Below are 25688 nucleotides of genomic sequence, written 5' to 3'. Positions count from 1 at the left end.
CTGTTCAACTGCTCCATAGCAGTGATGCATTTCCGCATGTTAACAATGAGGCAAGTCCTAGAATATGTGCGCTCCGGGGACTGGTTCACATCGATAGACCTGAAAGATGCATACTTCCACATCCCAGTAATTCCCAAACACCGGAAGTTCCTGCGCTTTTCATTGAAGGGAGGTGAATACCAGTTCAATCGTCTCCCTTTCGGCTACTCGCTAGCCCCGCGCACCTTCTCCAAATGTCTGGAGACAGCTCTGCAGCCATTGCGCATGGCGGGAATGACGGTTTTATTTTACCTGGACGATCTGCTCCTATGCACCCGGTCCAAGGACGAGGCATCAGAGCAAACCTGGGGTTTTCCATAAACTGGGAAAAGAGCTCCATCCTTCCATCCCAGTCGATTGTGTTTCTCGGGGTGGAGCTGAACGCCTCCCTAATGAGAGCACGTCTATCTCCGGCGAGAGCGGCAGATCTCACCACGGTGATCTCCTGCATGCAACCCCGCAAGATCATGAGAGCCCTGTTAGTTATGAAACTTCTGGGCATGATGGCTGCAGCCCATGCTGTGGTGCCGTTAGGTTTACTGCACACGAGACGCCTACAGCGTTGGTTCATCTGCCTCCGGGTACACCCAATACATCAGAAGAGACGTATGTTGAGGGTTCCCCCTTCAGTGGGCGGGGACCTCGCTCACTGGGGGAATCCCTGCATCCTCTCACACGGGGTCCCCATCGGACGCCTTACGTCACATGTATCTGTTTTTATGGATGCGTCACTGTTGGGATGGGGGGGCACGTGCTTGTCCCATACGGTGGCAGATCGCTGGCCCTCCCACATGCACGAGCACATAAATGTGTTGGAGCTTATGACAGTGAGGAATGTGATCAGACACTTCGCTGCCCGTCTTGAGGGCCGTCATGTCGAATTTCCCATAGACAACCAGGTGGCGACAGCCTACATAAATCGCCAAGGGGGAGTTCGATCCCTCCCACTATTGCGCATAGCGACAGATGTACTGTGTTGGGCACATGTCCACCTGCTGTCTATCAAAGCCACCTACATTCCGGGGGTCCTGAGTGTGGCAGCAGACATCCTGTCAAGAGGGGGACCCCGCCACTCTGACTGGCGTCTTTTGATTGGCTGGACTTTTTCCTCATCCCCATAATTCTGACGAGGAGGTGGCTTCCCACCTTCACTGCCCGGTGCACGCGCTTGCATGATATGTGTCACGCACTTCAGGGATTCGCCACTCACAAAGCCTGTTTGTGCACTACAGAGACTCTTCCCTTGGGCAAGTGCTGTCAACCCAGCGTCTTTCACACTGGCTATGTGACGCCATTTCACTCGCTTACGCTTCATCAGGGTGAGATTCTCCTGAGACATTCAGGGCTCACTCAGCCAGAGGGATTTCCTCTTCTATCGTGCTCCACAGTGGTGTGTCGATGGAAGACATTTGTCAGGCGGCTTCATGGGCTTCCCCATGTTCCTTTACTCATTATTTACGAGATGTGTCTTCAGGATCCATCACTCGTTCCATGCTTGGACCTCAGCAGGCTGAGTGAAAGCATTATGGCACCACATCAGCCCTACTTGAATGAATTTCATCCTCTTGTGGATGATATTTTAGTGGGAACCCCACTCTTCTCTCTGGCTGCCTCAGCCTTTTAAGCCCTGGGCTGAGGCTGAGCGATCCTTGTTAAGAGGAGACATGTTGGGTGTGTCCATTTGGTTGAGCTAACCAGTATGGCGTAAACCCATCCAGCTGCGCATTATTCCATTAGCAGCTAGCTTAAGGGCTAAGACTAGACGAAATAGAACGTTGGTTACGTATTGTAACCCCAGATTCTATGAGTCTAGTCGCAGCCCTTAAGCCAATGGCCCCACTGGTTCTGTTAGGACCAAGAGCCATCAGAGGCGAACAGTGGAGTCGCTCCACTTATATACCCACAGGGGTGCCCACCATTGGTGGGCGTACATTTAAGCTCTTCATGATTGGCTGATGCTGAGATCACCCTTCCAATAGCAGCTACCTTAAGGGCTAAGACTAGACTCATAGAATCTGGGATTACAATACGTAACCAACGTTTTGGTGGTTCGGGCGCGCTCCACACACGCTCCGGATATGCGTTAAATTCCCGCCTCCGTTTGATTGACAGCAACAGGAAGATTTCTCCACAGTTTCTTTTATCAGATTGAAACTCGAAACGGGAGACTGTCAATAATGCGGGACATGAGTCTCAATTTGCAGGACACGTGAAAAGTAATGAAAATGCGGGACTGTCCAGCACAAAGTGGGACATCAGTTCACCCTATCTACAACAGAGGCTAGCCTACAGAGGCTGCAAGCTGCACAGAAATAAAGCTGCTAGACTTGTACTTAACTGCTCATTTAGAACGAATAATAATAATATGTATCAACAATTGGAATGGTTAGGTGTAAAGCATAGAATAACATACTCATTGATAAAATTGACAAGAATAATTATAATTTCAAAAACACCATACACCTTTACAATAGGTTAGTATTTTGTAGGAATGTACTTGAATATTCTACACGGATTTGTGTTTCCAGAAAATAGAATGCTCTGCATTCATAAAACGGTATTATATAGAGCTATGGTGGCCTGGAAGGGTCTACCTCAATTTTTAGTTAAACAGAAATATTTACAGGACTTTGGGAAAAGGATTAGAATGTATATTTTTGTTCTATCAGCAGGAAAGTGAATAAATATTTGGGTGACAAATGCTATGGGAATAGCAATACAATTATGGGATGAATAGTACATAGGTGTCACATTTTTGGTTGTACTTCATTTGATTTAATATTTAATTTGATATCTTTTGTTGTGTTTATGTTTTGGTTTTGCTTGGTGTGTTTGTAATTTATTTTTCTGCATGCTTGATGTAAATATTGTACTGTTTTAACAGTATCTAATGGGGATGTAAATAAACAAACAAACCTGACATGCGTCCACACATCCACCCATCCCAGCACAAATCATGTCTTCAGTGACGTGGTTCCCGTACACTCCCGGGTTCCTACAGGTGTCGTCTGAAATCAGCCTCACGCCGGCCTCTTGCAGGGTAGAGTAAGTCTTTGCCTCTGTGAAATTAAACCACATGTGACTCTCTTTACTCAAATCAAAGTGGAAAAGGATTTTCAAAAATACACAGGTCCTTCAAAGGACATGTTCATTCCAACCGATAGATGAAACTGGAATAAAGCAGCATCACTCACGCTCGTGCATGCGCCCCCAGCCACTGATGGAACAGCAGTACCCCACAGGAAAAGTGATGTTTTTATCTGGAAGGCAGATGGGTCTGATGAATGGGGTTTTCCTCGCGCACCTCCCGTCCTGCTTCTTCAATTTGATCAAAACTGTCACAAAAAGATTGTTCAATAACGAGTTATGAGGCAAGTGGTAGACACAGAGACTCTGGTGTGTCGTCACACTACCACACCCAGCTGTTTGTGTGTTTAAGTGTGTACATTTGATGGGTCTGGGGGTTTATGAGACACTGGTATGTGTGAGTGGTTAAGTCTTTACCGATGTCGTGTAACGTTGGATTAAACACGGAGAACTGTTTTGGAAAGATGTAGTTGTCCACTGCGAACGTCTGGGTGTTGGAGCCGGTGACATTAAAGTGGTGCTGGCCGAGAACCACCCGGATCTGGGACTTCAGCGGACTGTGAGGGGAAAGAAGAGGTCTGAACATAGTACTAGTGATAAAACCAGTTATAGTTGTTAGATCTGATATGCGCACTTGCGGAAGAAGCAGTGTGCCGCAGCAACGATCCAACAGGGAGAGATCAGACTACCGGCACAGAAATCAGACTGTCCGATGTAAATGGCCGCCATCCACGGATGAGTCCCCGGCAGGGCAGAAGTCCCGCCGAATATCCGGCCTCTAGGTACCGTTAACCTCTTCTTGTGCTTCGTCCCACACAAGGGATTCTTGACTGCTTTAGAAGGATTTTGTTCTTTAGCGATGGGCGGGACGTTGTAGGGGAGGACCCTTCGAGCAGCAGCTGAAACAAATTCAAATTTACTTGAAGAGGGACTGGACACCATCAGAAAATGTAACTTCACCCCTAGTCAAGATTTGAAAAATGCCGTAAAAGTGGGCGTTGCCAGGAGGCACAGAGTGGCATGGCCAAGTGTGGGGAATTTCCATCCTGGAAGAGAGGGGGAGTGTCATGTTCTGCGTCGCCCTCATATGTCTCCTTGTGTTCTCCATCCCCCTCTAGATTCCCCTTATGTGCCTGCTTGTGTTCCCCAGCCCACTCCAGGTTCTCTCTAGGTTTCCCTTACGTTAGTCTTCTGTTAGTGTTGATTATCTAGTCATATTCTCCCTTTAGTTCATTTTGCTCCCTTCCCCATTGTTAGGTCTGGTTTCCTCCCCTGCTCCGTTGCGCTCCTCCTCTCTGTTTTTAGTCTCACCTGTGCACAATTCCCTAATCACCCAGCCCTTGTGTATATAACCCTGTCTGCGTCTCAATGTGATGTCGATTCATTGTTGTTGATGTCAGCGTTGTTCTGTTCCCCCCACTAGGTCTCTAGGTGTTTTGCTCTAAAGTGAGTTTTGTTTTTGCATCTCAGGTTCTTGGATATTAGGTTTGGCTTCCTGCCCCTTTTGGATTTTTGGATTTTGGACTCTCTTCCTAAATTAAGGATTTTACTTTGACTTCGCACCTGTCTTGTGTCGTTCTGGGTTTCTGCATCTTGGGTCCTAACCTGCTCCTGGCTCGCAAAGTGACAGGGAGTGGGAGGAGACTGTACCGATGACCAGTGATGGGAATAACGCCGTTTAAAATAACAGCGTTACTTATGCCGTTCTTTTTTAGGTAACGGAATAATCTAATTAATTACTTTTCCCACTGTTGCAACGCCGTTACGTTACTGGGGATGGAAGGTTGTGCGTTACTATGTGCTTGTCGAACGTTGAGCAACAGTGTGAGGCTTTCTGACCGCCACACTTCAGCTGCAGCCAGGGAGAGAGAGGTGTCGGTAACACACTTACAAACACGATGATGATTGGCCGGGTGGGAGGAGACCCTCACTGTCTCAGTCGCTGCCTGCTGTAGACACAACAGAGCAGTGATGGGAATAACGCCGTTTAAAATAACCGCGTTACAAAAAAAAATGCCTTTCAGTAACGAGCAAACTAATTAATTACGTCTTCTTGTATCAAAACGTCGTTTCTGTTACTGATAAGAAAATGCGTGCGTTAAGCAGCGCGGTGTGTTGAAGCTGTCATCAGCTGATCAGGAGCTAAAGAGGCAGATGTTTTCATCCAAGCGCATCACGGCCATGAAGAACGAGGAAGACGTGATGAATAGTCTACGGCTGCAGGTGTGGATCTGCAGCAGTGCCCTTCTTAGCGTGACAGCGGGACGTCCCGAAGGTCCGCTCACCTGTTCACCGCTCAGACGTCCTGATCTTCTGCCTTCCTAGATCATCCAGCTGTAACCTGTTTCTGATCATGTCTTTAGCCCCGCTGTAACACTGATGCATCAGTCTCACACGTCATGGAGCTCAAGTGTTATTAGAACTACCTGTGTGTGTTTACCACCCAGCTTCAGCTCTTCTGTGGTTGGGTCTGACCCAAGTTAGTAAATGTAAGTCCTCCATCAGGCTTGTGCCTCTTCTAGTGTCATTTTAAAGGATTTTATTTATTTATTTAACCATTACTAGATTACCAGCAACAGAAATGTTACTAAAACACACAATTATGTGAAGCTGGAAAAATTAAAATACTGTGCAAAATTACATTCATTTCTGTAATTTAACTAGACTGAGAGACCATTTAAAGGCTCGGGAACGTTTACAGGTGTTTCTATTTGCAATTTTAAATTTTAGCTGATTGGGGTCTTGTTAAATATCACACAGTGACCTGTTAATAGTCTAGATTAGTGTAATGTTCCTGTTAGTAGTTCCTCCTGTTAAGTGCTTATTTATTTAAATTATTCAGGTTTATAAAAAACATTTGGACATACATTTTATTATGTTTCAGTCATTAGTCATTTATATTTCACTATTGTAGTAATTTAAAGTAAATTAAGTAAGTTCAATTAACCCATTTTTCTTGCATTCTTTAATGAAAAAAGTAACTAAGTAGTTATTTTGCTTGGTAATTAGTTAATTTTATAATCTCGTAATTCGGTAAGTAACTGAGTTACTTTTTTGACAAAAAAATTAGTAACTATAACTAATTACTTTTTAAAAGTAACGTTTCCAACACTGCCGATGACGTGAAATTATACCAGCCCCAGTCAATCACAAGTTTAAAATGCAGTAGCTGCTGTTCTGCCACAGGGGGCAGCACTAATACATTTTTAGACCTTGGGTGTGTCCAAATCCAGGGGCAGGATGCTTGTGGGGATGCATTTTGAGGTCAATGACGTCACAGCGCAGCGACGAGTACTGTCCGAATTCCAAGAATACTCATTCTCGCGTCCTCAAATGCGTCCTCGCTCCGCCCACATTTCGAGGATGGGTCTGTTGTATCCTCACAGAACAAGGCTATCCCAGCATGCTTTGCGCGCCGGCTGTGGATTTTCAACAGGAAGGGAAAATGGGGAGAGCAACGAAGTTTTTAATGCAAGTTTGTTTAGAAACTAGCCATAGAAAACTAAAAAGCTTAAAGTGGATCAGGTTATACACATTTTTTGTTTGTATTTGTTTTTTAAATTACATTTTAGGTAGAAATCAAGCTGAATGAAAGAGGCCTTCTACTGTCATGTTAATGTTATTTAGCTGTTTGAAAATTTGAACACATTTATTAAAACAAATACTAACTGGTAACTCTTTCTGGTCATTGATTTAATCACCAGTTTTATTATTACAGATGTTTTTGAACATGTTACATGAACAGAACAAGAAAAGATGGTAAGGAGACAAGATTATTTATAATACGTTAAACTTATTTACAGATCAAAACCAGTATGGACCAGTTATGTACGGTTAAAGCAGGATTAACCTGAGTGACTCTTCCTGGGTCATTTATTTAAACTGAGTGAGCAGGAAGTCTTTAACAGTGCAGCTGGATCTGCAGGAGGATCCAGACGTGGATGGAGGGCCGGAGCAGACCTGTGGCTGGACGTTTCTGGTCAGAGGAACATCATACAGGACGGTCTGCAGAGAGAGCTTTGGGACGCTTCCTCTCACTGTCCACTCCATCATCCATCTACAGGGACTGCTGGGCTGGCTCAGGCGACGGCTGTTACATCTCTATGAATGACTTGCCTGTTAACAGTAGTGGTGGTCTGCTGGTACCTCCTGCAGGACAGAGCACCACTGACCTCCTCCACACACATCTTCCTCAGGCTCATCCTCCAGATCCACAACTTCACCAGCACCAATGCAGATGTGCAGCACAGTGCATGCTGACCTGTAATAGATTAAAAAATAGTTTTATTTAACTGAAAAATGTAAAAAAAAAAAAAAAAAAAAAAACTATGACCTGCAGAACACTGGTTCTATTCAGTTTAAAGAAAGGCAGCAGGGAATAGTTAAATAAAAACTACAGATAATTACATTTTTAAGACAGATCTAATCATTATTAGGCTTAAGTTGAATAAACAAATGCACATTGAAAACACTTCAATGCTATTTTATTAAAAAGCCTGTCTTTTTAAAGCATTTTACCTTCATTTGATGCAAAAAAAAGAAGCTCTAACGTCCAGTTTACATTAAAAAACATCCTACTGCATCCAACATTTATAATGCATTTGGTTTATATTAATTACCTACATGATAATATTCTGTAGAAATGTGTTGTGTACCTTTAACAAGTTCATTCTGTAGCTTAAAACATACATGAAACCATCTAAAGTTAACATGTAAGTCCTGAAAGCTTCTAGAATAAACAAAGTTACTTTACCTGAAAACGGTTATGAACAAACGCTGCTGATGGACGTGAAGCTGCTGCAGCTCCATCTTGGTTTTTGCTAGCTTTAGCATTTTTCCTTTGCGTGTAGCTGCCGCCACGGCTGTGATGGGACCGATGGGCCACCGTAGAGGTGAAGGCTAGACTGTCCGAATTCAGAGCCGCTGGGTTCCGGTCTTAGCGGTCTAGCACCGGCGAGGACCCGTACTCATAAGCATCCTGCCCGTGGATTCGGACACACCCTTATATTCTAGATTTAATCAAGTTTTCACAAACATGTCAAAAATGCACAAAAACAGAAAGATTGCATTTGTAAAGACCAAATTATACAGTTAATTAACAAAAAATAAGTTATTTTAGGGTTTACTTCCTCTTTAATTTCTCTCTTGTAGAGTCATAATTGACTTCTTTAATCCTCCTTGTGATTTTTTGACTTAAATGGTTCTCTCAATACGTTCAGGGTGACGGAGCCTGCTCTTGATGCAGATCATATGCTGAAGAGGCCACAACCGATGGGAACAGCTTGTAAAATCTGCCTGGCTTCGTGACAGCAGACCAACTGTTCCAGATCCCACTCAGCGCATTAACCACACCTGATGTGACACAATGTGTGACTCACATGTTCAAAAAAAAAAAGCTTCCTAACGAAACCACTTGACTTTGCTGAATCTACCTCTCCAGAGTGGTGCGACTGAGCAAAGACGGGCTAGATTTGGGTTTTCTATCACAAACGGTAAAATATTTGATTAAAACTGGAGTCAATTAGACTAGAAATCCAAACAAGGTGCAGCAGTAACTACAGATTTTGCTCTGCAAGTCGCTCTAGTCACACTCCGTAGGCGTCTCAGCAGGGCCACCATTGGCTCAGATAAGTTTAGGCCAGGCCAATCACAGCACTCTATGTTCGTATAGAAATGTTTTGCAGGCTTAGCACCATTACGGTAGAGCATTTTTTTATGATGAGCTGCAATGGAGCTAAACACCAAAGATGGCGGTAATTCTAGAATGGCGCTTGTTTGAAACGGCTTCGTTGGCGGTGTACGATGGACCGCCCCATTGACAGATTTCCGTGGCTTTGAATACGTCATGTTTTTGTTGCTCTGATTGGTCCTAGCGCCATCCAATTGTGTGCAGAGACTCTTTTAAAGACAACTGTATTTTCTGCCCAATGACTGAGCTCTGTCCATGGGTTGTGGCCAGACTATACACATAATATATATGATGCTAGCCAGGCTACGTCCCAATAGCATTAAAGCTAAACTAGAGTAAAGATGCTGAAGGGTCCTTATGAATACTTTTCGAATGCTAATTGAAGATGTCAGTCTAGATCGTATAAACCACCAGAGCAGTCATTTCTGCTCAAATACACCTGTTTTTAGGCCAGAGTCCAACTGAGCTGTTACTAGCTGAGTAGCAAGGAAGCATGCAGCTTTTCTTACCGAATAGGTCTATATGACAGTTTGATAACTAGCAGGGATCCATGGGATATGTGACATATGGGCAAATAAATCACAACTGTTGGCACGTAGCATGTGGTGGGGGTTGAAGAATGTTTTGAGCAACAGTGCAGCAGTGCCACAGAAAATTCTGCATATTTGTCACAGCCCATTAAAGCTCTGATAGGTCATGGAGTGTGCAGCTGGGCTTTGATCTAACCAGAACATCTTTGTCCATGTCGCTTTAGTCTTTTTAGCGTCAAGTCTGTCTTGTTTAGCATGTAGCTTAGAGATGGTTGTGTTTTTGTGGTGTTTTTTTTTTCTTTCTAATTGTTTTTGGTCAAATTGAAGTTGTTTTCCTGTCTGTTTTAGTCCTTACCGGTTTTCGTTTTCATAAAATTAAATTCAGATTTAGTTAAGGTTTGGTGTTGCTTTACGTACGTGCCAAAAAAGTTGTTTTACGTCAATTTTTAATTGTATTTTTAACAGATTTTCTTCATCCTCTTTGCTGTCGTGTCACATCTCGTTGTTAACATCCTTTGGAGCATTTGAGGGGATATTTAGAATTTCTTGATCTCTGTTGGCTTCTCAGATCGGGTTCAGTTGAATAAAAAACGTCTTCCCTGAGCCAAGGAGGACACTCACCCAAACGCTGCACGCAGAGCGGGATGTCACAATACTCCCACGAGATGGCGCTGTCAGTAAGTGTGTAGCACCATGGCCTCTGGTCCCCATCTGGGTTTCTGCACACATGAGCACATGGCTCTGGTCTCCAAAATGTCACAGTGGCAAAGGCAGCATTGTTATAAGAATGTTTAAACCAAATTAATAATTCGTCATGAATAATAACTAGAGGTGGCAGCTCTACACAGGTGAAGCCATGGGACAGGAGCAGCCATGTTGTGTTTTGGAATCAGAATCAACTCAGGATGTGGGGCTAAGTTTCCTGCCTGAAGTCCCAGGAATACTTTATAACAATTATTTTTAGATTTGATTATGGGCATTTATATTTTTAGATTTATTTAGACTAATTAAATATATATACATTTAGATTTGTTTCAGAATATTTAGATTTTTATTTATATATTTAAAAAATTCTGAATATTTAGATATGTATTTATATATTTAGAATTATTTCTGAATTTTTACATTTTAATTTATATATTTAGATTAGTTTCTGAATATTTACAGTATATTTGTTTTTGTTTCTGAATATTTAGATTTATTAGTCAATTTTTTCATCTCCTTCTCACCAATGGTTGCAAGCTTTAGATAATAAACTAAAGAAAAATAGTGTTAATAAACAAACAAACTATGTATATACCGTAAATCCTCTAATACAGGCCCGGGCCTCTATTTGACTCAAGCTCATCAAGCTCCAGGCCTTTATTGGAAGGAGGGCCAGTATTAGAGGCAGGCCTCTATTTCCATTTGAGCAAAATGAACTAATGTTCCTTGGAGTTTTTGACAATTAAAATTGCGCCCACATTTTCAAAGTTAAACACATTTCTTTTAACAACGGTAGTTTCTGCTTCAGCCCTCTCCCCCCTCCCCCTGCTTTAGCCCTCTCCCCCCCTCCCCCTGCGCAGCGGCCGCAAACTCACTGATGCGCCTGCAGCCTCTCGGAGTTCCTGCTGCTCTAAACATTAAAATAATTATTTCATTTTCTGTTCCTCACTTCTGATGACCTTCAATGGTGGCTGTTTGTTGCAACAGCAGGTACAAAAACTAACTTGTTTTTATTTGACTATTTTTCTGTCCTGTCTGTTTATTATCTTCCTGCATCTCCTCTCAATCCTAAAGAAAAACTGCTACCTGGGTTCATATATATTCACCTCATGAGTTACCTTTGAACTGCAGTTCTAAAAGATCTACCGACCGCAAAAACAGCGGAGTGCTCGCTGTTTGTCGGCCGTATCAGTGATCAGTGCGTCGGAGGACAAAGTGATGCGCGCAGCGCCCCGCTCCACAGCATGCAGCGAAACGCATCAGGCGCAAATAAAAGACAGAAAACATTAAAGGAAATGAACCAACATGAACGATCGCGTGTCAGTACCTACGGTCTGGCACAGCGCGTTGCCCCCACCCCCCACCCCCCCACCCCCGAGCGCAGGAGCTTGTCACCTGCTGACAGCAGACTGCTGTCTTTTCCGAGGGCTGCATCTTGCCGGTCATTATCACGTGACAGCGACTAGTCGACGACAGGCATAAAAAGTCACTATAGTGAAGTTGACTAGTTCATACACCCCCTACTGCTGCTCTCCAGAGTGTTCTGCAGCATAATCAGCACGTTCTCTTTGAACTTGATAGTGTAATGACCTGGCTGGGGTTGTAAGCCAGGTGCATTCTGGGTATTGTGTTATATGTGTTTCCTATCGTTCTGCTAGTTCCTATGTGCTGATTTGCGTGTTGTGTGAGTGTTATGTAAGCCACAGGGAAGTTGATGTGTGTTCTGTGGAGTGGGTTGAATTAGCATGGTTAACTGACACCGTGACTCTGTGTGGTAGGAGCGTGATAGAGGATCGTGTCTGTAGCGTTACAAAGCGTTGAAGAAAAAGCCTAATAAAGGTCTGCTTGAACCTCTACTGCCTCCTGCTGGTTGATTTGGGGACTATAACCCTGCCGCTGGGACGCTCAAACTTGCTTGTTACTACATTCCACCCGGCCACAATAAGAGACCGGCCATTATTTACCTCAACCGACTTTGACACCGGCCACAATTGGAAACCCGGCCTTTAATTGAATACCGGCCTGTATTGGAGGATTTACGGTATTATCAAGAGTTGTTTGTGAAAATTAGGATTTTCATTTAAATATGTAGATTTTATTTTAAATACTCATTACAATTCAAAATTAAATGTGATCAAATATAGATGGTGATTTTGAATGCATATCTTTATAATCCACATAATAATGTTCACATTCTTCATAAAACTAAAGAAATCTCTTTAACACTCACACACACACACACACACACACCTGCAGAATGCATGCTCCCCAAGCCCTTTGGTGACCCATGAGGCCACCGTGCCCACGTGGAGCTCGTCGTAGAGCAGATGGGAGTCCCAGGGCAGACACCGGGCACCAGACATGGTGGTGCTCACCGCTCCTCTGTAACCTGTGCCCCTACCTTTGTAACACTCTGTGTCTGGCTCTGCACACATAAGACACAGAGGCACACAAATCAATCAAAAAAAAGCAATGCATTGTGGGTAAAACACTCACAATCATTAAAAAGAAACACCCTCTAATCTGGACACACGTAGCTTCTTTCTCCCAGATGCAGCAATAAAACAGGCATTGTTTTCAAGTTATTTTAGTTTATCATGTCATTTAGAAAACTTGAAACAGAAACACATTAACGTTACTTACTGATGCTGCATCTAGGTCCATCAAAGCCGAATCTGCAGTGACACACCTGCTTTCCCGTGGATGAGATCATCCGACACGTTCCATGGTTCTGACAGGGATTCATGCTGCACTCTGGACCCAACAGAGACAAACACATCACTAAACATTTGACATTTGCCGTCTGTAAATAAGAAAAAACCGAGGTGGCATGACAAACGGTCGTCTGAGCTTGCTTATTTCAGCAAATCATTCCAAATGCAGCACAAATACATGTTATTTAAAAAAGCTAAACAGAAAGTGGTGAACGTGTTGCTGGAAATAGATTTGAAATGTTCACGATGTTACATTTTGTTTTGAAGCAACCAAAGTTTCCTCCAGTCCTTTAAAGCTGCAGTTTGCAGAGGGTGCTGCAGAGAGCACACCTTGTGGCCATTAGAGGAACTGCAGTCAGCAAGATGCTCACTCCTGTGACATTCGAACCTATTTCATTATTTACTTAATTATATGCATATTATTATGTAATTATTTGCTGGTGATAGTTGGCTGGTTTATAATAGGGAGCTCTGGGGAATCTGGTGGGCAATCACTGAACGTTATCCCAGCGTCAGTCAGCCACAATGGGACTGCCCTCAGAGGTCTCAACGCTCCCTGCCCAGGTCCTAAAAATCCCAACGCCCTGGAGCTTAGAACCAGAGATGAGTTGCTCAAGGATTAACCTTCAAACGCACATTTCCAGTTGCTAGCTTAGCTTATCTAGCCGCTAGCTAAAGGAGAACATGGCCTCCTCAAGAACACGCCTACGTCAGAGCACACACTCTTACAAGGTGGCATCAACCCCAACCATTCAAAATAAATGGCATTTCTGCTTCGACATTCAATCACAGCAAAATGTACTAGATTCCTTCACATGGTCAGGAGATGAAAACTGGATACAGATTAGGGCTGAAGTGGACCGTAATTCAATAATGATATCTATCAATAGACATTTTTTATATTTATCAGTAAATATTGATATCGATCAATACAACTGTTTTTTATCAATATGTTTGCTTTCTATATCGTCCAGCCTAATATAGATTTAATAAACAATTTAACATACATATTACATATTGCAGCTTTAAAGTGACTTTGATCATGAGTTTTTCAGACCTTCTGATCTCGGCCTCCTTTTTGCACAGTTTCCCTTTCAGTACCTTCACCTTTAGAGGGGTGTGTGTGCTTATCAAATCCAGTCTTACCTTTGGAGACAAACTGCACACATTTCTAAAACAAAAGTGCTCTTGTGGCTGGAGTTTTGAAGATGTTCAAAAATAATTTCTGTCAAAACTGTTGCAGATGTTTGTCTGTATGCCTTTTTAATTTAGCTGCAGCTTTCAGCAAAAGTAACATTTGTTCATAATTTTTGGTTGGAGCCATCGACATATAAATATTGGACAATGGGTTTCCATAGACTCCAATAACACGTTTTTGTGCCAAAATGGGAGGTGGCCACCCCCGCCATTTTGACCGTGTCACAGGTTCCGTCAAGCCCAGACAATTCCACAAAAGGGAAGAGAGGAGGAGCTGAGGGTGGGGCTGTAAGGCTGGGATCAACTGACGACACCCGGTCAAGCTAACCTGAAGCTAACCCAAAGCTAACGCGGAGGTGGGAGCTAAGCTAACGGAGGTAGCAACCTAGCTACAACCGGAGTTAACTGTGCACAACACCAGAGCTTCTGAGTCAGAGATACGCCGGGCTGAACACAGAGGTCTCCCGAAAGCTGCTGAAAGCCGGCAGCCCGCGCAGCAGACAGAGATGCGCCGAGCTGCGGTGGAGGGGAGAAACGGGTGGAAAACATCGGTCTCCCGAGAGCTCCACAAGCCGATAGTCGGAACCCAGCTCCACTAACATGTTATATTTCAACCCATTTTCTAAAGTGCAGCATTATGTTAAATGCACTGGGTTTTACCCTATTACATTTAAATTTCATGGTTAAACAGTACATGTTAAAATCTAAACTCAGCTCGGCAGTGACCTAAAATACATAAATATAATTTTACTTACCGAAAAAAATGAAGTGGAGACTCCTTGGACGCTCTATTAGTGCAATTAATGCCACAGCAAGTCATTTTGTCCAACAATTGCACAAAAAAAATATCCAAAACAGAATACACAAACACAGAGACTCAAAACCCCGGAACAGTTTCCAAGCCAGACCGAGGCTCTACTGAGGCTAGCTCTGTGGTCACGTGGGTCTGATGCTCATTAATTATACAAAATTTTAGGCTTTTAATACACTTAAACAGAAGAGCGAGAAAAAAAATTCACCCCCCTCAGAGTTGTCATGAGTGTAAACTAGATAATTTAAACCAAAAACATGTTTTGGTACCAGGCTGTAAACATGTTTATTTCTGCTGTGAAATTGGTATTTTTAACATGGGAGTGAATGAGGATTTGCTCGCTTCTGACACCAGCCCCCAGTGGATGCAGGTGGAGCTGCAATTTTTGGTACTTCTGGGTTGGCCTCAATTTTTGAGCCGCATTGTGGGGGCTTGCTTGGAGCACTGAATTAAGTCCAAGATCGCTCCCTCTGACACACAAAACATCCAGACGATAGACTGGACCGGCCTTTCCATCCGATGTGTAGAGTAATAAACGTAACCGTTCCCACAAAGACCTTCAGGAAGAAGACTCACACATACCACCAGCATTACATTAATATTACCATACGCTACAGGTAAATGGGTACAAAAGGCAACACATGGTTAACCTGTACTGTTCATGTAGAATTAATGCTAAATTATTAGATTTAACATGATTTACATGACTAGTAATTTACGGTGTAAGCTAAGCCTGTGCCTGTAGCTGACTATGCACCCCCCACTGAGACAAAAGGCAGAGTAAAGGCCCATGGGGTGTGTCCTATTTACCTCCATACTGACTCACTGTGAGACATTAGGTCATATAAACCCCGAAGTTTCTCTGCTGACTACACAGCTGGGATCAAACACGAGGCCGGGCCGGCCTTTCATACATTTTACTAAAAGCTGCGTTACTGTAGAAGAACAAGAAAAGCCCCTTTAGACGAGGGGGGAACCCGACACTTTCATTTCTGAGGCATGATGTCAAGAAGAAGAGAAGCATTCTTGCAAGGTGTTCTTTGCTATGAAAGCTCCCTACGTAGCAGCGTCTGCAACGTGTCGCCGTAGACGATCCCCGCTAGGTCGCCGAGTTTTCACTCCAACAAAGGAAAGACACAGTTGATGCACGGCCACAAAGCGGCTCTTACTTGTGTAGTGGACTCTTTGACACTCGATTTCCCCCGCCACACATGTGCACTGCTCCACATTACGGAGGTGAATCCGTCCCCAAGACTCTCCGATGTCATAATGGTGCAGGTGTAGGGTTTCATAGCACGTCTCTGAAAGGCAGCAGGTTGGAATGTGAGAGGAGATAAAAGAGCTCAGTGGAGCGTAGCGGCAGAGCCTTTGATGACCGAGCTGTGAGAAATGCTTTACCACTCGATGCATGGACTCTTTTTCTTTTCATTCAAAGCTGCTTTAGTGATTTCAAATGCAAACTAAAATCTGAACACATACAAATATCCAACTAGATCACTCAATGTAATAATTCTTCAGACATATTTAAGGTCTTAAAAGAGATACTTTAGACATTTTCATGTGTTTCTATGTAAAAGTTAGATGTTGTCCTTCAGGAATGATAAGCTAATGGCTAGTTTGAGTGGAGCCAAAGTATTTCACTTTCCCAGAAGTGAATACAAACATTTAGATTACAGCAGATCTACATGTAAATGTATAAATATTATTATTTACCTATTCTAATTTCATTTTTGTATATGATACATATGTGTTCTATTCTATGGTTTGTTGAATTATTTGCAAATGTGGGACTAGAGAGTAAAAACAACATGACAGAGAAATACAAGCGTCACATGGGGTGTTTCTCAATGTCAAGGCGCCTGGCCTAGCAAGGATGTCTTGCTAGGCCAGGCCCCTTTCTTATGAGGACACTATCCTTCCTTGGTCAAAGACAACAGTTAAATGGAACAGACTTCATCTCACGTGGCCACGGCTCCAGTGGTGGCACATCGTGTCACATGACACGTTAGATAAAGTTACATTTTATACGTATAAATTATGTACAACAAGCCTTTTGCTTTTTTTATTGTGTATATACTCGGTGTATATATTTTTTCATTTATTGGTTTATAGAGCACCTTCCACAACCCTAGCAGAAGCCCAAGGTGATGAATGCAACAATAAAAAGCTAACACAATAATAAATACAATTACAAGATAAAAACTGAATAAAAAAAGCATAAAAACAGATAAAAGAGAAAACAATTAAAATCAAGGCAAAGTTGCAGACCCCAATGGTGAAAACGCCTGGGCATAATAACGGGCCCTCAGACAGGGTATATCTTGGTTAAATTTAGGAATGCACAATATATCTGCATCAATATCGGTATCGGCCGATGTTAGTCCTTTTTAACTTATCGTATCGGTACGATAAATAAAACTTATCGAATAAAACCGATATTTTTGCAATATTTTTTCCATTTGTTAATCTGTTTCAGACGGTGAGGGGGTTCTGTGCATTTGTTTAGTCATGTGACCGTGATTGTAACTATCTCAGAAGCGTAAATGTGTGAAGTGTGTGTACATAACAATGTAAATTCAGCTTTGATAGTTTTCAGTCTATACAAAATCTTTTAGATGCATCAGTGTCAGTATATCGGTATCGGCAAATATTGGTCATCGGCCATAACAGTGATATTAATATCGGGTATCGGTATCGGACAAAAATCTCATATAAGTGCATCCCTAGTTAAATTAAACATGTAAGCAAGTTACTAGCTGCTAGCCACCGAAGCTGAAACTACTAAGCCACTAACCAACCACAGATAACTGCTTTGGATCTAAACAACATTTCAGATATCAGCCCAATAGCTAAGATAAGCTGACTTTCATTTAGACTGAAAATATGCCCCGAAGTAGCTGCTGGCTTCTGATCTGTCATTCTTTTGAAAACACTGCGCTGTATTCTCATTCAATCAATCAATCAATCAATCAATCAATCAATCAATCAATCAATCAATCTTTGTTTACATTTATTTATATTATATTTTGGGAACATTTTGACCAAGGCCAGGCTAAAAAACACCTCCCGTGTATCCTTGCTCAGCTAGCTAAACGGCTAACAAATGAAGAACAGATGCCTCGGTAGAATGTGGTGATGGGAACACGCCTCAAAGGTTCCTGATGAAGTATCTCCTGGGCAACCGGGGCAGAACCAAGGCATCAAAGCAAGGTTCCTTGACATTGAGAAACACCCATAGACACCAAAAACTCCGTCTCATTTACTTCTGCTGAAACTGCATTGATATCAAGGAAAACAACTCTTGATGAAGGAAATACTGCCAACAAAAACCTACTTTGCTCACATAAACTTCCGGAGAACGCATCTGGACATGAGCACTCGAACGAGCTGATCTGTGAGACGGACATGCAGACGCCTCCATTCTGACACGGATTCACCCGACATGGATCGAGCCCAGTATGAGACGAGTTTACAACACCTAAAAAACACCAAAGAGGGAATAAACAGTCAAAGAAGGAAACAAAGGTATCACTGTCACCTCACAAGAGAGGATTTGTGCTTTTCAGTTTGACAAACTCACTTTCGTACTGAACACAGAAATCCCACTTCCTGTCCCGATCAAAGTTGTGTGTGAGGGAGCACCTACGAGAGGAAAAATGGGAAGATCACACACTCAATGTGTTTATAATCCAAACAAACATCATGTATTTTATTAAAGGTGTGGTTCACTCATTTAATCAATACATTTGCAGCGGTGAATGAATGCTTAGTCAGTTGCACTGGGGGGCTACGATGTGCAAAAAGGCCATAGCTGGGATTTGTACCTGCAAATATCTTGCTGCCAGGCAACTGTGCCACCTATGCACATACTATGCAGCCATAGTCAGGGTTCCAATTATGGGGGAGCTAGGGGGAGCACCAGCTCCCCTGAAAGGGTGACAGGTCGTAGAAGCCCTCAACTTAACCACCCAGGGGGGAGCTAGATAGAAGACCTTGTTTCTACCAATATTACATTATTTATATGGACTCTCAGAGTACTGGGACATCTTCTGAGCAGAGAGGAGCGAGAGCGCCGATTGTTTGTGCGCACCAGGCAGCTGTGTCCTGCGCATGGCAACATTCTCAAAGTGGCACCACCAAAACCAATATAATTAACACGGTTGTTCATGTCTGCTCATATTCTTTGGAGTTTCTGTCTTTTACTTGTGCCTGGCATGCTCCTCTGAAGCAAATCTCATCGCTTGTGCTTGCCTCACTGGCGCGACCACACACCTCACACCCCGCTATTTTTGTGATCGGTAGATCCCTTTGATCTGCTTAGTTCAGAAGTAACTCCATCCATCCATCCTCTTCCACTTATCCGGGGGAAGATCGCGGGGGCAGTAGCCTAAGCAGAGACACCCAGATCTCCCTATCCCCAGCCACTTGGGCCAGCTCCCTAGGCGTTCCCGGGCCAGCCGAGGAACTCATGGCACTTACACTCTAGCATCAGCTCCACTCCGCCTGGACTGGATTTGGAGTGTTCTCATTTGGGTAGTTCTTAGTTCTCTTTCTAGTTGGACGTGCCCTGAAAACATCACCAGGCGTTCAGGAGGCATCCTAACTAGATGCCTGAACCACCTCAACTGGCTCCTCTCAACGTGGAGGAGCAGCGGATCTACTCTGAGCCCCTCCCAGATGACCAAGCTTCTCACCCTATCTCCAGACACCCTGCGGAGAAAACTCTTTTCAGCCGCTTGTATCCGCAATCTCGTTCTTTCGGTCTCTACCCAAAGCTCATGATCATAGGTGAGGGTAGGGTTGTCACGGTAACCGGTATAGCGGTAAACCCCGGTAAAAAAGTTGACAATAAAAATAACCGCCCAGTTTTTAAAAAACTAAATTATCTCGGTGGGTTTACCGTGGCCGCGGTTTAGGCGCGGTGACCCTTACCAGCCACCGTCGCTTCTGCCGAAGTTCCCGCGCACACACACTTTTTACTTTGCAACCAAAACTTTGAAGATGGAATAATGGCCGAAGGAGGAGACGGCAGCGCCCAGGACATCCATCAGCCCTCAAAGAAGACTAAATCGGAAGTATGGGCATATTTTGGATTTCTGAAAAATGCTGAGGGACAGTTAATAGAAGACTGCTATCCCGTTTGCAGAACGTGCAGGAAACAAGTGTCTGCAAAAGGCAGCAACACTTCGAATCTAATGGCACATCTGCGTGACCATCACCCACGTCTCTACAGCCAGTGCAAGGTAAGTTAACATTAGCATTTTAGCTTAAATGCATGACGTGAGGACTTTTGGTTGAGGGAGAATGCAACGAGTCACTATATACTGCAGCCGCAGCGTCCTCTGCCAGCATTTAAACCGTGTCACGGACACCCTGTTGCTGGATGAAGCATCTTATTTGTTGATGATGAAGAGAAATATACAATTAGTTCCTTGTCATTGATTTGTTTACTTATTCAATGCCATTTATACTTGAACATTTGGATTTGATTACATAGTGTAGTAGTTATTTTAGTAATTTGTTTAAAGTTTTTATTTATTTTAAATACATATTTTTTAAGGTTGACTTGTACAGTGCTCAAGTCAAGTGTGGACTGGAGTTTTAGATTTTCATTTTGATAATGAAGAAAACAAGTATATGAGAAAACAAGTGGTGTTTCTTTGATTTGTTTACATATTGTTTATGTTTCGAATGTTTGGATTTGTATAATTTAAACCTGCACTGACTACTGTAACATGTTCCAGAAAAAGAAGCTATTTGTTCCTTTACTTGTGAAAAGTTGCACTTTTGCTAAGGCTTTGTGTTATTTTAGGTTTAATAAACACTGTTAAACCTTTTCAGAACTATTTCAGTTTGTGTAGAACAGGACTATCAATGCTTTCTGAACATATGCAACACCGTTTAAAAAATACCGCGATAATACCGAAAACCGTGATAATTTTGGTCACAATAACCGTGAGGTTAAATTTTCATACCGTGACAACCGTAGGTGAGGGTAGAAACGTAGATCGACCGGTAAATCGAGAGCCTCACCTTCCAGCTCAGCTCTCTCTTCACCACAACAGACCGGTACAACACCCGCATCACTGCAGACGCAGCACCAATCCGCCTATCGATCTCACGCTCCATCTTTCCCTCACTCATGAACAAGACCCCGAGATACAACTTAAACTCCTCCACTTGAGACAGAACCTCATCCCTGACCTGGAGAAGGCATTCTACCCTTTCTCTGATTCAAGACCATCAAAAGTAACTCATGAGGTGAAACAGTAGGAAGCAGAAGGCAGCAGTTTTTCTGGAGGACTGAGAGGAGATACAATAAGATGAGCGAGAAATAGAACAGGAAAATAGTGAAAAAAATCTAAACAAAAACAAAGTGCTTGAAAAGGAAAATGAAGGAATATGTATCCCACTACACTTTTTTTTTACCTTTATAAAGAAATAATTTATAAACATGTAACATTTATCTTTTTGATACAATTCAGATCACCTTCAAAACCAAGTTCCACACTCAGGGCCATTTCAAGGCATTTTGGGGGCCAAGGCAAAGTAGAAACCCCTCACCCCCCGTCTCATTGTGCCCCCCTGGAAGCCTCTGTGTAATTTGTACCCTGCATAGTATTAACATGTTCACAAAAAATTCAACAACATTCAAACCAGCGTCCTAAAACATGAACAAATATAGTAAAATGCATAAAAATGAAGGAATGAATGAACCATTTGGCTTTTGTTATTATATATAAATAGTGTGAAATACTGTTGATCACCTGTGCGACGGTGGCACAGGAAGGTTGCAGGTTCGAGCCCTGCTCAGTCTGTCGCTGTGTCCTTGGACAAGACACTTAACCCACCTTGCCTGCTGGTGGTGATTGGAGGGACCGGTGGCATCATTACACGGCAGCCTCGCCTCTGTCAGTGCACCTCAGGGCAGCTGTGGCTACATCGTAGCTCATGCCCACCAGGGTATGAATGTGTATGTGCATGGGTGAATGACTAATTGCGTTGTAAAGCACCTTGGGGGGTTCCAGGACTCTAGATGGCACTATATCAAATACAGGCCATTTACCATTTACCTCATCATGAATTTGCAATTTTTGCTAGCTTACAAGCTGGAACTCTGTCAATCATCCACAGGTTTTACCTGCAGCAGCAGCATACCTCTGCGGCACTCAGGTGAGTTTACAATCCAGAAAGTATTGAAACAGGGATCTGAGGATTAGGCAGCACGTGGGCTCCTGTTGCAGAACCTTTAGTTGTAGGTGGACCAGAGGAGTTGGTCCATATATAATTGCATACATACTGCTCCGACTTGTTCACACCTCCACCCTTCCTGTCTCGGCTCCAAGTGATGATGACTGGAAAGGCCCTTCAGCGACATTGTTGTTCTTTCCAAAATAGTAAAACGAAGATACCGTTGCTGGGTTACGATCCACGGTAATAAAGACAAATGCATAAATCGTGGTTTTACTGTGACAGCTGATTATGCAGCTCTGGGATAGACTGAGACGAATGGTAAAAGTGGTGTAAACTCCAGATATTATCACACTTTCTGAATAAATGTCAGTAATTATCTTGGCTTTTAAACATGGATCTGATTACATGATTAATTCTGTGATTTATTCAGTTCTTTCTAAGATTCAGACTCACCACGGTGTTGAGGTGGTGGTGGTGATGCAGTCATGATGAAGCCTTCCACCCTGTCGAAATGGGAACTTACACTCTTTGCCAGATTTGGTAAAAACTGAGAAAAGAGTGAATAAATGATGATTAAAATCAGAAATCCACATTTTTATTTCCCATGAGATGCTGCACAAACTCTTCTTAAGCTGCACGGTTTTTAAATGTATTTAAAGCCACAAATGAAGTAAAAACCCACCTTTCCTGACTGTGGAGACAACAGCTTCATCATAGATGTGCTGGAAATAAAAACACATTTATATCACAGTTCTCCTCTTCAGAAGCACAGAAAAGGAAGGAAGACTCACCGTGCCTCCACTGAGGGTGGATAACAGAAAAAGCAGCATGTGCTCAGTCATGATCTTGATAACTTGCATCTGATGGATCCAAGCGGGCTAATTTCCTGAAGCTGGGTCAAAACTCCGGCTTTGTCACGTTATGTCGGTCATAGGAGACGTGGGAATCCCTGCACGTATTGTCCTGTCCCTCGCAGTTTTGGGCTGTGTTGAGTAAACCCTTTGCGTCATTTAGGCTTGTCTAAAAGTCGGAGGCTGGAGTTACCTCTGCGTTTATCTTAGCTTCTTATCCACGGAGAGGAGACTTTAAAACTTTCCATCTGGAGGCAGAGCGGAGGAGGGGACCGGGCTTTTTTTCCCCTCTCTCCACTAGAACCTTTCTCTAACACGGTCACTTTCAGTAATGAATAAAAAGCAGGACATAAACGCACAAATGCAAATTACAAGTGAGGTAAAGGTCCCGCTTATCAAGCGAACATTCCAAATAGTTCAGTAAATATTAACTAAAGTCATCATTTCCTGAATATCCTATTTCAATAATTTTACAACCCAAAAAAAATGATTCAATTAAAAAAAAACTTGGCATCACTTGCTAATATGGCTAGCTAGCAACAAGCTAAGTTTGAAAGAGTAAATAATCATGCTAGCTTTGCTTATGTTCGAATCTAGTTAGAAGTTTTATAGCTTTTAAGGATATTTAAAAGAAGAATTAAAAAAATTTTTGAATAAAAAGTGTTTTAGATATTTCCGAAATGTATAGATTTTGTCCATCTATCCATTTTTGGCCAGTTATCCGGAGTCGGTCGCAGGGGCAGAATCTAAGCAGGGAAACCATACTTGTCTCTCCTCAGCCAATTGGGCCAGCTCGTCATCGTCGTCTTCCTCCGCTTATCCGGGTCCGGGTCGCAGGGGCAGCATCCCAACTAGGGAGCTCCAGACCGTCCTCTCCCTGGCCTTCTCCACCAGCTCCTCCGGCAGGACCCCAAGGCGTTCCCAGACCAGATTGGAGATGTAACCTCTCCAATGTGTCCTGGGTCGACCCGGGGGCCTCCTGCCGGCAGGACATGCCCGAAACACCTCCCCGGGGAGGTGTCCAGGAGGCATCCTGACCAGATGCCCAAACCACCTCAATTGACTCCTTTTGATCCGGAGGAGCAGCGGTTCTACTCCGAGAATGTCCGAGCTCCTCACCCTATCTCTAAGGCTGAGCCCGGCCACCCTACAGAGGAAACTCATTTCGGCCGCTTGTATCCGCGATCTCGTTCTTTCGGTCATTACCCAAAGCTCATGACCATAGGTGAGGATTGGGATGTAGATCGACCGGTAAATCGAGAGCCTGGCTTTCTGGCTCAGCTCCCTCTTCACCACGACAGATCAGCTCAGCGTCCGCATCACTGCAGATGCTGAACCAATCCGCCTGTCGATCTCCTGATCCCTCCTACCCTCACTCGTGAACAAGACCCCGAGATACTTAAGGTTGGTTTATGCTTGACGCGTCCGCGAGGTCCGCACGGCTCCGTGCGGAAAAGTTGTGTCATTTTGCGTAATTTTAACAACCACGCCCCTCCGCCGCGCCTCTGCACGGCCCAGAATTTCCGCAACACGCACCTCGGAAAATTTCTAACCACGCGGACGGACGGACGCGGAAAAACATGGGCGGACCGGCAAGAACTAGTATGGCAGAGGTTCGTAAATACAGACATTTGTATGATTCAGCTTTCAGAGATCACCGTGATCAACATGTTGTTAATAATTCTTGGAGAGAAATAGCTCGCACTGTCGGAAAAGAGGAGAACGCTGTTAAAAATGCTGAAATGACATGTTGTAAACAGTCATTTCTACTTCTACTATGGTGTAGTGTTGGATGCATGCCTTAGAGCTCCATGCTGCCCCGTTCAGTTTGGGAGAATATTGGCTCACCGCAGAGACGAGCCGCACGAACCATAAACACTGCGAGTTGTGAAGCGCGTTCCAGCCGAGAGCCGCATCACCGTGTGGAAAGTGAATGCGTCAAGCATAAACCAAGCTTTAAACTCCTCCACTTGAGGTAGGACCTCTACAACGGCCCGGAGTTGGCAAGCCACCCTTTTCCGGTCGAGAACCATGGTCTTTGATTCGGAGGTGCTGATCCTCATCCCAGCCGCTTCACACTCGGCTGCGAACCTACCCAGCAAGAGCTGAAGGTCAGAGCTGGATGAAGCTAGGAGGACCACATCATCCGCAAAAAGCAGAGACGAGATTCTCCTGCCACCAAACTCGACACACTCCACACCACGGCTGCGCCTAGAAGTTCTGTCCATAAAGGTAATGAACAGAACCGGCGACAAAGGGCAGCCCTGGCGGAGTCCAACCCTCACCGGGAACAGGTCCGACTTACTACCGGCTATGCAGACCAAACTCACGCTCCTCTGGTAAAGGGACTGAATGGCCCTTAACAGAAAGCCACCCACCCCATACTTCTGGAGCATCCCCCACAGGGAGCCCCTGGGGACACGGTCATAAGCCTTCTCCAAATTCACAAAACACATGTGAATTGGTCGGGCAAACTCCCATGCCCCCTCCATCACCCTTGCAAGGGTATAGAGCTGGTCCACAGTTCCACGGCCAGGACGAAAACCACATTGCTCCTCCTCAATCTGAGATTCAATTATCGGACCCTCCTCTCCAGTACCTTGGAGTAGACCTTTCCAGGGAGGCTGAGGAGTGTGATCCCCCTATAGTTGGAACACACCCTCAGGTCACCCTTCTTAAAGATGAGGACCACCACCCCGGTCTGCCACTCCACAGAAACTGCCCCCGATGACCACACAATGTTGCAGAGACGTGTCAACCATGACAGCCCTACAACATCCATAGCCTTGAGATACCCAGGACGAACCTCATCCGCCCCCGGGGCTCCGCTGCTGTGTAGTTGTTTGACTACCTCAGCAACCTCTGCCCCCG

At 43.9% G+C, this 25688-nt stretch overlaps 1 protein-coding gene across 1 annotated transcript in view; it reads right to left on the bottom strand.

Annotated features, from left to right (window-relative positions):
- The window catches only part of LOC107377374 (hepatocyte growth factor activator), a 29451-nt gene extending 6215 nt beyond the window's left edge, over window positions 1-23236 (bottom strand). Inside the window, exons 1-13 of the mRNA XM_015946908.3 lie at window positions 22758-23236; window positions 22649-22688; window positions 22420-22513; window positions 18353-18414; window positions 18107-18250; window positions 15942-16073; window positions 12694-12804; window positions 12301-12475; window positions 9967-10064; window positions 3761-4025; window positions 3544-3683; window positions 3234-3374; window positions 2956-3098 (exon numbers count right to left, since the gene is read on the bottom strand). Of these exons, the coding sequence (XP_015802394.3) occupies window positions 2956-3098; window positions 3234-3374; window positions 3544-3683; window positions 3761-4025; window positions 9967-10064; window positions 12301-12475; window positions 12694-12804; window positions 15942-16073; window positions 18107-18250; window positions 18353-18414; window positions 22420-22513; window positions 22649-22688; window positions 22758-22826 (1614 nt within the window). The 5' untranslated portion in view covers window positions 22827-23236. The remainder of the gene's footprint in view (window positions 1-2955; window positions 3099-3233; window positions 3375-3543; window positions 3684-3760; window positions 4026-9966; window positions 10065-12300; window positions 12476-12693; window positions 12805-15941; window positions 16074-18106; window positions 18251-18352; window positions 18415-22419; window positions 22514-22648; window positions 22689-22757) is intronic.
- Between the last annotated feature and the right edge of the window lie 2452 nt (window positions 23237-25688).

This window comes from Nothobranchius furzeri, chromosome 2, assembly GCF_043380555.1.
Source record: "Nothobranchius furzeri strain GRZ-AD chromosome 2, NfurGRZ-RIMD1, whole genome shotgun sequence".
NCBI classification, from domain to species: Eukaryota; Metazoa; Chordata; class Actinopteri; order Cyprinodontiformes; family Nothobranchiidae; genus Nothobranchius; species Nothobranchius furzeri.
Note: the sequence above shows the minus strand (reverse complement) of the source record. Positions and strands in the feature narration are given on the sequence as shown.